We start from the raw sequence: 12,812 nt of genomic DNA on the forward strand, positions 1-12,812 counted from the left end.
CATTCTTCCTCTGACACGGCTCCAGGGACTGTGCACGCCTGCCCACCCATGCTGCCAACCTGTCTCTAACCCATGTCACCCGCAAATCCATTTTACTGCAACACCACTAAGTGTTCCTTTCCTTTTTGAACACTTTCAAAAAAAAAAAAAAAAAAAATCCTCATTACTTATTAAGCTAGACCCAAACTTCTGAGCCTGGATCAAGATCAACGTGCTGAGCCCCACCTCCCTTCCCTCTGGGTGTGTGGAGGGTCCTTGAACCCTGAGCCATGCCACTGGGTGTGCTTCTCCCTGTAAACAAACTGTCCTCATTCTCAGCCCCCTTCCAGCCTTCAGGCTGCTCCTGTGGGTGCACAGCAGAAGCATTTTCATTTATTTTCCTTTGAATTCCTGTAGCACAGACCCTCAGTACCGTGTATTTTAATCAACCCCCATTAAATTAAAAAGTTCTTTTTGAGAGAAAGAATTGTATTCATTACTGTCTGGCATACCATTTCACAGAGTAGGTGATCAATACGTATTTATCAAATAAACGAATAACAATTACAAAGCACTTGAGTTTCATGTAATTGATACGCATTTAAAATTTTTTCTTTTTAATTTTTGGCTGTGCAGGGTCTTTGTTGCTGCTAGAGCTTTTTCTTGTTGCGGCGAGCAGGGGTTACTATCTAGCTCTGGTGCACAGGCTTCTCATTGCAGTGGCTTCTCCTGTTTCGGAGCACAGGCTCTAGGGCACGTGAGCTCCGTCCTTGTGGCTCCTGGGCTCTAGAGCATAGGATCAGCAGTTGTGGTGCACAGGCTTAGTTGCTCCACAGCATGTGGGATCTTCCCAGATCAGGGATCAAACCCATGTTTCCTGCATTGGCAGGTGGATTCTTTACCACTGAGCCACTAGAGAAGCCCTGAAAGTTTTTAAAATTATAAACAGAAATGATATACAATCAGTACCTATCAGTATAGTCACATTAGCTGTAGAATATTGAAATAATTCCTGACCACAGCCCTTTGTTACCCGACTGCCTCTTGCTACCAGCACTGGCCTGGTCTCTCCTCCCCTGGGAGCACCCGGACTCTGCAGCTCCCAGCTAACAGATCACTGCCTTGTGCAGCAGGAGCAATCCAGACCATGAGTCCACCAGTGGCTCCCATTCTGACCGATCCAGACCTGTGTAGTGTCACTGCTAAATATTTTAATAATCACCACTTATTATAAATAAAATGTAAACAGCTTGAAAATGGTGCCTCTCCTCACTGCAGGATCTCTTACAATCTGCAGAGACAGGAACAGAAAAGGAAGATGATACTCTGTAGGTCTCTGAAGGTTTAGGGAGCATCCATTAGGACTCAGTCTTCACGTAAAACAGGAGATAGGCAGTCTCCCGCCTAGAAAGAAAAAAAGTGCAAGGGCATCACTGAGACGAAACATTCAGAGTTCATTACTACATCATTACTTCTTGATAGAACACCCATCAGAAAACTTCCCGGTTTACTGGATCAGGTCTTCATCAATCTATCAGCTCAGGGCAGACAAAACTGGGGACCAGGGTAAATAACTATTAGCTAACATCTCAAGCAGGGGTTGACAAACTATGAGCCCATGAACTTAAGTAAATGTAACTGGAACAAAGCCACATATGCTCACTCATGTACCACCAGTGGCTGCTTTTGTGTTGCAGAAGCAGAACCAAGGAGCCGAGACACAGACTGTGTATCCCAGAAACTGAAACATTCACTCTCTGGCCTTTGACAGAAAAAGTCTGCCAAACCCTGATCTAAATAACGGGGGGTCACTGACAACCAAAAGATGACCAAGTGTATATCTAAGAGTGTATCTAAGGGAGATGCTTAGAAGAAAAGGAGAAGCAGCAGGTAGCAGGGGGCGGTGGGGGGGCAGGATTTCAAGCACAAATTTCACCCAATTTATCAGTTTCCAAGTGAAGACCTACTCGTGCGGCTGGGTCCACGTCCCACACCACGCTTAGTGTGCAATGACACCTCTAACCCAGAAGCTCTGCAGAAAAAACCTGCAAAGTCTCTGCTTTATCTCTGCCAAGCTTTTTCCTCTCCAGCCTCCCCTCTATGTAGTTACTGATTTTCAATAATATATTTACTGTTATTATTGACTAAATTCAAGCCTGCATACCAGACAACAGAGGAGGACAAGAGTGATCCTTGCTTCCGAAGAGTTCATGGTTAACGTGAAAGAATGTTATGCAGGTGAACAATGACCAAGCAGCGTGGTCCTGGCTGTGAAGAGGTGAGCACATGATGGAAAACACCTGAGAGGCTCCTGCACACCTGCCTGAATGGTGCTGGGAAGGCAGTACAAGGCAGGTGGGCATGAGCAGAAGCACGGAAGCATGAAGGTGGTTTGCCTCAGGGACAAACTAGGAGAAGGGACAGCACGTGCAAAGCCAGGGATGGTGTGATTGTTTGGGAGCCTCAGACACTTTAGCACTGCTGGGTCTAAACTGCAAGAGGAGGACTTCCCTGGCAGTGCAGTGGTTAAGACTCCACCTGCCAGTGCAGGGGACACGGGTTCCATCTCTGGTCTGGGAAGGCTCCACGTGCCATGGAGCAGCTAAGCCTGTGCACTACAACTGCTGAGTCTGCAAGCTCTGGAGCCTGTCCTCTGCAACGAAAGAAGCCACCACAGTGAGAAGCTTGCACACCTGCAACAAAGAGCCCCCGCTCACCACAACCAGAGAAAGCAACGAAGACACAGCATTGACAAAAATTTTTCTTAATTAACTTAAAAATACATATGTAATTTCAAACCTTTATCTATGAAAAAAATTTAAAAAATAAACTAGGAGAGGAGCAGTGCAGTGGATGGGGCTGAAAAACGAGGCTGAGCATATTCTCTGGGCCTCCAAAGGTGAGTGGCAGCCCTTTCCTACAGCAACAGATGCCCTGAGTGAGTTCATGGGACCCACGACCCAGCCTTCCTCACCAGCGGTAGCTGTGATTCCCATAGGTACACTGGACATCTTCCCAGGACACCTGCAAGGACAGAGACAAACCAGGTTAAGTGGCCAGAGAGTGATGGTGCTGCCAGCTGCCCTCCTTCCCTAGACAGACCAGTCTGACTACTCCCAGGCCTGGTCACCCAGTGACAGGTGCTCGGCACACCAAGTCCCTCAGGTGCATTGTCTACACTTGGTTATGCTGGGCCCAGATTTTGTAACTCTTTCTAGAGCTTCTTGGCTTCATAGGTTAGTCCAGAGCACAAGGTTGCAGGGCCCTGAGCTGAGAATTCCAGAAACCGGGACGCTAAGCTAAGCAGACCGTAGCAGAGCTGTGAACCAGACGGGGCTCCATGCAGTAAAGGGCTTCAAATTTCACAAAGGCCCCCCTGCCACAGAAAACAGGATCTTAGTGTGTCTGGGTCACAATAGCCTTCCAGTCCTGGCTCAGAACCCATTAGCGATGGAGAACCCACGGCAAGAGGCAGTTTGGGAGGACGCTTCTCACCCAAGAAACATTGGAGTCGTTGAAGCAGAACCATTCTCCATCTTCAGAACTCCGGATGTAGGCACAGTAGTGACCATAGTCAGCGTTCCCCACGTGGGCGATCACAGCAAAGAGCTCATAGTGCCCTCCACACTGAAGGACACAAGGATAAAGGGACCCCCATCACACCTCCTCTTCCGACCCTCTGCTTCTCAGTGCCTTTCTGCCAGGCACTGGTGCGCCCAGGGCCCCAGAAGACCATCTCTGACCACAAGATGCTCATACCTAATTACAGCACAGCTGTAAAGCGAGGTTTCACACCAGGTTTACAGATAAATCTGGGAAGCAGTCTCTACCCCAAAACAAGAAGGAATGGGCAGTTGAGAAAAGCTCCCCAGAGACAATGTGCTTAAACTACCCTGAAGGATCTGTGGAGGGCATGGTGGTGGGGGATGGGGTTGAGGGATGGGGCAGGGGTGCAGGGACCCACTGAGGCCAAGTCAGGAGTCAAAACATCCCAGCAGCGGCAGCCTTGGAAGGCTCTGCGCAGAGGAGCAGCAGCATCAGATTTGTGTTTGAGAACACCAGAGTGAAGGCATATGAAAATGGCTTGAGAGTCCAAGTGAGGCAGAGTCACAGCTGAGAGCGGAAGAAGTGGGGAGAGACTGACCACCTGCAAGAAGCACCACGAAATGACAACAAGCATTATAAACATGATAATTACTAGCTAGCTTCCAGCATTTGGCTAAGTCTTCACATACATTACTTTTTTTATCCTAAAAGTGAACTAATATTTTATTTTTCCATGATTTACATACAATATTTCCTGGGAGCTCAGCTGGTAAAGAATCTACCTGCAATGCAGGAGACCCCAGTTTCTGGGTCAGGAAGATCTCCTGGAGAAGGGAACAGCTACCCACTCCAGTATTCTTGCCAGGGTTGCAAAGAGTCAGACATGACTGAGTGACTTTCACTTTCAAATACAATATTCTTCTACATATTACATCATAAAGCACCCTCAAAGAAAAAAATTACTTTGCATTGTGAATTAAATGTTTCTTATTCCTCCTGACCAATTAAAGAGTCATATCTAGATGCTGAGTCTATAATTTTTTTCTTTAGAAACCTAAGGTTCATATGCTGTAAGAAAAATAATGAGCATAAATATATAATTTATGTGCTACAATATTAATACCATACTTGAATTGTTATATGATAGGTGATAGACAAATGTATATATAATGTAAAATTTGAAAAGTGATATTTCCATTAGCAACACACTCAAATATTTTATGACATACTTGCTCAAGTGAACTACTTCAAAACAAGCTTAAACATTATTATTCTGGTTCTTTGTTAGATTTGTATTATTTATTGCTTTGCTAAAAGTTACAGCTTTTTATGATTTTACAGTGCTTTTAGCAGTCTTGTGATGACAATTTTACTAACTGCAGACATACTCACACACCTATGCTGTATATAAAAAATATGCCTAAATATGTTTAGCCACTGAGAGAAAACTGTCTTCACATCTTTCATGAGAAGTGTAAGAATTAGAAGCAGGAAATACTTTGTACTTCACTTAATAATACACCTTCAGGGACTTCCCTGGTGGCACAGTGGATAAGAATCCAACTGCCGATGCAAGGGACACAGGTTCGATCCCTGGTCTGGGAAGATTCCACATGCTGCAGATCTAACCTGCGAGCCACAACTGCTGAGCCCGGCTGCTGTAATTACTGAAGCCCACGCATCTAGAGCCTGTGCTCCACAACGAGAGAAGCCACCACAATGAGAAGCCCACTCACCACAATAAAGAGTAGCCCCTGACCTCCACAACTAGAGAGAGCCAGTACAAAGCAACAAAGACCCAGTAAAGCCAAAATAAATAAAATTAAAAAAAAAAATAAGATGCTATGGGAACTTCCCTGGAGGTCCACTGTTTAAAATAATAATAATACATCTTCAGAACAAGACATTCAAGGCTCATAAGACAATATGGTACGTCTTCATATAACATGATGCATTCTGAAATGGATTTTGCATCTGATGAGAGCTAATGACTAAATAGGATTCTATGTTTAGAGATAAATGTGATTCATATGCACTATTTCATTTAATATCCACAACGAACCTGTACACAGGGTGTTGGCATCAATCCCATTTTGCAGACATGGAATCTGAGCTCAAGGAGTAGAGTAACTCACATCAGATTCAGAGCTTATCAAGAGGTGGGACCTCCACCCAAGCCTGCCTGGCTCTGAGGCGCCAGCTTTTGACTGCAGTACTGAGGAAGTGGGGGACAGATTTGTGCAAAGTCAAGGAAAAACAGTAAGTCACTCGGCAACTGATGGATACAGTGGGGAGGAGTAAGTAGGGGGCACTGCAAGGATGAACCCCAGATTCTTGGCTTGGAAATTAGGAAGATGTTGGTGCTATAAAGTTACGCATGGAACAGAGGTGTCTGGGGATGAAGACAGCGAGTTTCTCAGGACTCAGCTGGAGGTGGACACCCTGGTTTGGGGATCAAGAGTGAGACCTGGGTAGGGGACAGCGACTCGAAAGTCCTCAGTTTCAGATGATCGAAACCATAAGAATTAATGAGAAGACATTTGAACAATGGGAAGAAAAAGGAATGCGATGAAAATTAAATACCAATAAAAATGGGCAGGAAAGGACCCAGAAGCAGAGAAAGAAGCCCCAGGAGAGAGGCCTGGAGGAGACAGATTTGAAGCAGAGCAGAATCAGTAAGAGAGCATCATGGTAAGGGAAAGACCAGCATAGTCACCAGGTTTGGGGTAATTAACCCTGCTCCCTTTGGTCTCAGAAAAGCTAGATAAGAGATGATTCTCTGTGAAAAGGGAACAGTGGTGAGAGTCTTCATTTTGAGCAAGATCTCCACAAGAGTCAGGAAAATTGTACTTTTCTTCTCAATACAGTCAAATAATGTCCCTTACCTGAGACTCTGAAATGGGATTATGAAGGGGAGAGGATGAGGGTGGTACAAACTGTGAAATGAAAATATCTTCTGCCTATTAATAAACAAGGAATGTCACAGCCACCAGCGATTTCTGGCCTCCAAATGTGAATGAGGGCTCCCCAAAACTGAGGTCCAGCAGATGCTGCCACCCCACAGTGACTGCTGTTGGGGGGAGGTGATGCAAGAAGCCAGGCAAACGAGGAAACAGGATTGGCTGAGGTGCTCAGGTCGCTGAGCTGCACATGAAAGGAGTGAATCCAAGCCTAGAGGCTTGCACCCATACACAGAATGCCAAACTCCTTAGCTTCATACCTGATCTGTGATGTTCAGACTGCCTGCTCCCTCCATTGCAAACTTGTATGTAGACTGACTCCCTGGTGGCTCAGATGGTAAAGCATCTGCCTGCATTGTAGGAGACCCGGGTTTGATCCCTGGGTTACAAAGATCCCCTGGAGAAGGAAATGGCAACCCACTCCAGTACTCTTGCCTGGAAAATTCCAGGGATGGAGGAGCCTGGTAAGCTACAGTCCATGGGGTTGCAAAGAGGCAGACACGACTGAGCAACCTCACTGGTTCACTGCCCTCCTGCCTCCTTGGAGCAGTTTTCTCAGAGCTACTGAGACACTGTCTCTGGGACTCTGAGTCCTAAATATTCCCACCAAATAAAAAACTCTCTACTTTCAGGTTGTGACTGTATTTTTTAGTCGACAAAACAAAGCTTTGTCCCTAAAAGGGAGGGCTCAAATCATTCTCTGTTCTCACGTGAGGACATTACGCTGGGTTTTTAATATTACTCTGGGGCAAACTCTGGATGGAACTATCAGTTTATAGGAAATACAAGGAGAGAGGAAAGCGCCAAACAAGACCACCAGCCAATTCTGGACGTACATAAAACCCTTCAAACAAATGCATCTCAAGGAAAAGAAAAGGAGAGAGAACAACAAAGAAACAGAACCTATGGAAGAAAGAAAGGCCAAGGGAGGGAGGGAGCAAACTGAGGCAAATGCAAGTGTAGACTTTATGTGGATCTAGATTCAAACACAGCAAACAACTTACAGGACAGTCAAGAGATCCACATACCAACTGGATATTAGAGGATATTACATAATCATGAGATGAAACTGGTCATGTTTGGAAAAAGTGTGCTTCTTCTTTAGAGAGACATGTGCTGTGCGCTTAGGTGCTCAGTCATGTCCAACTCTTAGAGACCTCATGGACTGTAGCCTGCCAGGCTCCTCGGTCCATGGGGATTCTCCAGGCAAGAATACTGCAGTGGGTGGCCATGCCCTCCTCCAGGGGACCTTCCTGACCCAAGGATTGAACCCAGATCTCCAGCATTGAAAGCATTTACCGTCTGAGCCACCAAGGAAGCCCTAGAGAGACATAATGAAATACTGGCAAATGACATGCATGACATCTGAGATTTGCTTCAAAATAACCCAGTAGAGGTTTGGAGAAGGAAAAGGATGGGGTACAAATAAAGAAAGACTGGTTGTGAGTCTGCACAACTGTTTAGGCTGTTGGTAGATAGGGAGACATTATATGTCTCACATGTCTTTTCAAGGTAAAAGAATTTTAAGATACTTCATTAGGTAGGCTGTGCAAGTGGAAATAAGGAAACTAGAAGGAAAGAACAGAATCCTATGCCCCAAACAGGGAAGGAAACCCTATTATAATAGGAGCCAATCAAACACATGGTCAGGCCTCAATTTTTCAAAAAAAAAACACAAACCCATAGTTCTAGAGCATGGATAGTAAAGAGCTCAGGGGAACAAAACAGACAGTCCAAAAACTGACCCATGTATATATGGCAATAAATGTAGGATTTTAAACCTATGGAGAAAAGATATTTATGTCACTTTTCTCAGAATCTCCCGACAACTTACTAGCTCGAGACAACTGGATTCAACTTTACTCTAAATCAATTTGGCCCCAAGTGCTGGCTCCTTTCTTATCCCCAAGGCAAGTGTAATCTGTCGGGAGAAGGAAGCAAGGCTGGTGCTGCTTAGCACCCAGGATGTGGGTCACCTGTGGCACACCCTATGTAAAAGGAAGGTTCTGAAGTATGGTTTCTTCTGTCAGTACTGGGAGATAGCTGTCCAGTCATTAGAAATAAAGTCTTAACAGAAATGCAGCTGCCAACAGCAACGCTGGTGGGAATGTGAAGCTAACAGCCCCATGGCTGTTATTCGAGAAGAGTCTAAACTCCTTATTGAAAGATCAGTGTTTCTTAAATGTGTGACTATGTTTCCACGAATCACACTAAGCGTTGGTGAGTGTTCCTCCCTGTGCGTCCTGAGCTCGGCCACAGAGGAGAGGATGACGCCCCAAACCCAAAATGCATCTCTGGTGTGTGTGATGCTGGGCAGCTCAGGGGAAGGAGACAGACAAAGGATGTGGTGTCTGATAGGGGTGGGGAGGGAGACAGACAAAAGACATGGGCTCTGATGAGGCCAGGGTGTGTGTGTGTGGGGTGTGTATATGTGTGTGTGTGCGTGTTTGTGTGTAAGGAGCACGAGGGCCCTCACCTGCTCCTCAGCACTGCAGGGCTCTCCCTTTGTCTCAAGGAGCTTGGTTAGATCCAGATTCTGGGGGAAATACAATGAGTGGCAGACTTTTTCTGCCCGCAGGTTTCTGATGGAGAATCTCATGAGGTGGATGGTCAGTGTCTGGGGCAGATGGGTCAGTGTCAAGACCTGGAAAAAACACAGTCACCGTGGAGATGAGTCCCAGGCACTTCAAACAGGTCAATTCCAAGAAGCACCAGGGCCAACAGGATGTTCTTCCTCCCCAAAAAGAAGGGAGTGAAACAGCACCCCTCCTTGGAATCTGCTGGGTCTCCCACAGAAGGCTTGAGCAGCCCAGGGTTCCACAGGTGTCTGTAGGGGACTATGGAGTCTGCTCCCTGAGCCCAGGCGAGGGTGGGCCTGAGTGTGGCTCTTGTGCCCTCCCCACCCCTACAGTGATGGGGCCCCAGGAGCGCATCCACAGCTCTGGGCATCAGAAGCCCCCAGGATCCTGGACCCAGCCTGGCGGATTCCCTCCCTCAGCATGCCCCCTCCCCAAGGGCCCGCACCCCCCACCCCACAGTCTAGGGAAGCCTCTGATCAGCAGCGAGTACCTGCTTCCAGAGAGTCTTCCTGCCACAGCTCTCACAGAAGCACTTGTCTTTGCTGGACAGCTCCTGGGGCTGGAAGAAACAGTGGAGAGCATCCTCCTGCCCCAGAGAGCAGGGAAAGCCAGGGTTACTCCACCTGGGGTCACCCTTTTCCCCACAGACAAGGGTTCTCCTCAGGTTCCCCTAACATCAGCCCGCGTGGTACACGTGCCAGGATCTCAGAGAGGATCTACTTGTTGAGGAGCAGGAAGGACAAGGGGAGCGGGAGGAGAGACTTATTTTTCCTGCAAATCAAAGGAGAACTAAGCAGACCCATGCTTAGGAAATGGAAATCAGTTTTTAAAAGCCAAGGGTGCATTAAAGAAGCAAGGGAGCGCTGACAACATTGGGCTGCAGGGAATAGCAAACTCCCCAGGAGGAACCTCACCAGCGTTTTCAGGGGCTTCCAGTGCATATCAAAGACAGACAGGGGGAGGGCCAGCATGCTGCTGTTTCTGCTCATCTCCGAGGTACATTCAAGACAGACAAAGGACTCCTTCAGCCGGATGGTGTAGAGGGCTTGCAGCCTTGCCACCTGCAACGTGGGGCGGGGGGTAGGAGGAAGAGGGGCAAAGAGAGCCCGAGTGAACAGGTCAGCCACGTCCAGAGCTGGAGACACCACACAGAGCTCCAGAAATAGCGGCTGCCCCTGCCCCTGCTCACTAAGGTGCAGAGAAGTCACAGCGCCACACTGCACGACTGTGGTGAGCATTCTACACGTTTCCTCTTGGTTTCCATGTGCACAAGGACAGCATCCTCCCTTTCTGAGCTCTCTGTTCTAGGACTTACCAAGTCCACGTCTGTGATCTGGTTCTTGATCAGGTTCCAGACTGTGAGGTAGAGCTGGGCAGCATCATGCTGGACAAACACTGGCCAAAGAGAAAAGCAACTCCCAGGGAGGGCCCATGATGCGGGTCATGCCCTCCTGCCCCAGCTGCCAGACTCAGAATTCATACCTGTTAACACCATTTCCTTCATACCTGTTAACACCATTTCCTTTGTGATACTTATCACAATTTGTACTCAGTGTTTGGGGGTTTTATTTTGTTTTGGCCTGTCTCTTCTCTCAATTGTCAGCTCCATGGAGGCAAAGACTCTGTCAGTCTAATTCCCTTACCAACTCAATAACCAGCACATAATCAGTGAGCATTACTTATTAGATCTTCCACCTAGGGATCGAACCCGGGTTCTCCTCCATTGCAGGCAGATTCTTTACCATCTGAGTCACCCAGAAAGCCCAGATGAATGGTTAATCAATCCAACTTCCAAGCTAATAATCCCAAAACAGGGATTAACAGGCTAGTAGCAGGTTGAACTGATGCTGTCTCCAGAGAATTACTTTCAGCAGGCTGCCTTCCCCAGAGCCAACACAGAACATGAAGAGGGTCAAGTCACTTTGCCAGGCAGAGACGTCCTGCCTCATCTGCCCATTCCAGAACCAGGAGTCCCAATTCATCTGAGAAATACCGGGGCCCTGCCCAACCTATAATTTCCTTCACTCCTGCTACATGCAGGTACTGCACAAGCCTGTTCCCAGGAAACCTACATTCTAGCAGAAGGTGAGTATCCATGTATGGACTCACAATTTAGAGAAGACTTCCCCAGGCATACAAACTGTTAGGAAAACTAGAGAAACATGAGCTATACCTGGGGCAGCAGAGAGAGGGTCTCTCTAAACCCACTCCTCCACACAAGCAACAAAACCAAGAGTTTACAAAAATCTTAGGAATTCAGGAAAAACTGCAGAGCAGGGACTGCGGCTTCCTCAACTTGGCTGGTTCCCACACACTCTTCAATGCTCTGCAGAAGGCTTGAAAACGAGAAGCCTTGCAGTTGCCACAGGCGACAGGCTGGGGCTGGACTGGGCACCTAGGAAAGCCCCAGGCCAGGAGCATTCCCACGATCTGACCTGTTTGCAGCAGCTCCGGGGAAAAGCCCATTTAAAGGAGGTTGCTGTTATTTAACCTGACTCAAAGCTGAAAGCCTGTAATATTCCCAGGGTGTCTGTGGAAAATGCTCAGCGACAATAAACAACTCAGTTACCTAAGGCAACCATGCCAGCCGAGGCAAGAAAAGCCTGGCCAGAAACTCAAAGGAAAGATCTTACAGTAAAAACAACAGCAAGAAGAGACCCCACTGTGGGGGTTTCTGATGTTCAGTGTTGTCACATTATCTAAAATGTCTAGTTTCTAACAAAAAATTCCAAGACACACAAGGAAACAGGAAAATATGGTGCACACACAGGAAGAAGAGCAATCACTAGAAACTCACTGAGATGCCCCAGATGTACTAGACAAAGACTTCAGATTAGTTATTACTGTATGTTCAAAGAACTAAAGCATCCAAAAACCCAAAATAACTAAAGAATGAAAACAATGTCTCACCAAATAAAAAGTATCAATAGAGAAAAGAAACACGTAAAAGACCAAATCGAAATTCCTGACTAGAAGAGTAGAAGGACAGAAGTGCTCACCAGAAGTAGTCAAGAGCAGATCTGAGTTGGCAAAGGAATCATCAAACCTGAAAATAGGTCAACGGAGGTTATCCAGTCTGAGAAATGAAAGGAAAAATGAATGATGAAAAATGAACAGAGCATCCACTGGGTTCACTGATGAATTCAACCAAACATTTATGGGAGGAATTCTTCCAATTCCCCAAAATCTCCTAAAATAGAAGCAGAGGGAATACTTCCCAACTCATTCTATAAGATCACCTTCGCCCTAATACCAAGCCAGACAAAAACATTCCAATAAAAGAAAACTATAGATCAATATCTCACATGAACACAGATTCAAAATCTGTTAAGATAATATTAGCAAATAGAATCCAAACAATGTAAAAAGAATTATACACCACAACCAAGACTTATCCCAGGCATGCAAGACTAGTTCAACTGGAAATCAATTTATGAACCTATGACATCAACAGGCTCTAAAGAATATTCACATGAGTACATTAATAGATACAGAAAGTCATCTGCCAAAATCCAAAACCCATTCATGATAAAAACTCTCAGCCAACTAAGAACGGACAGAACCTTCCTAAGATTGATAAGGAACATCTTCAAAAAACCTACAGCTAATATCACATTTAATCGTGAGAAACTAGCAGCGTTTCTTCCAAGATCAGGAAAATAAACAAGAAAGTTCCCTCTTACCACTCCTTTTCAATGTTGTATTGGAAGCCCTAGCTAATTAGATAAGACAAGGAAATAAAGGGTAT

General features: G+C 46.2%; 1 protein-coding gene across 3 annotated transcripts in view; it reads right to left on the minus strand.

Moving 5' to 3' along the window:
* Positions 1-1,170: 1,170 nt before the first annotated feature.
* Positions 1,171-12,812, minus strand: part of USP18 (ubiquitin specific peptidase 18) — a 29,641-nt gene continuing 17,999 nt past the window's right edge. For all 3 annotated transcript variants that reach the window (XM_014478126.2, XM_070371337.1, XM_070371338.1), the window contains exons 5-11: positions 10,380-10,459; positions 9,979-10,125; positions 9,555-9,650; positions 8,962-9,129; positions 3,475-3,606; positions 2,954-3,003; positions 1,171-1,383 (exon numbers count right to left, since the gene is read on the minus strand). In XM_014478126.2, the coding sequence (XP_014333612.1) occupies positions 1,338-1,383; positions 2,954-3,003; positions 3,475-3,606; positions 8,962-9,129; positions 9,555-9,650; positions 9,979-10,125; positions 10,380-10,459 (719 nt within the window). In that variant the 3' untranslated portion in view covers positions 1,171-1,337. The remainder of the gene's footprint in view (positions 1,384-2,953; positions 3,004-3,474; positions 3,607-8,961; positions 9,130-9,554; positions 9,651-9,978; positions 10,126-10,379; positions 10,460-12,812) is intronic.

The sequence above is a fragment of the Bos mutus genome, chromosome 5, assembly GCF_027580195.1.
Source record: "Bos mutus isolate GX-2022 chromosome 5, NWIPB_WYAK_1.1, whole genome shotgun sequence".
NCBI classification, from domain to species: domain Eukaryota; kingdom Metazoa; phylum Chordata; class Mammalia; order Artiodactyla; family Bovidae; genus Bos; species Bos mutus.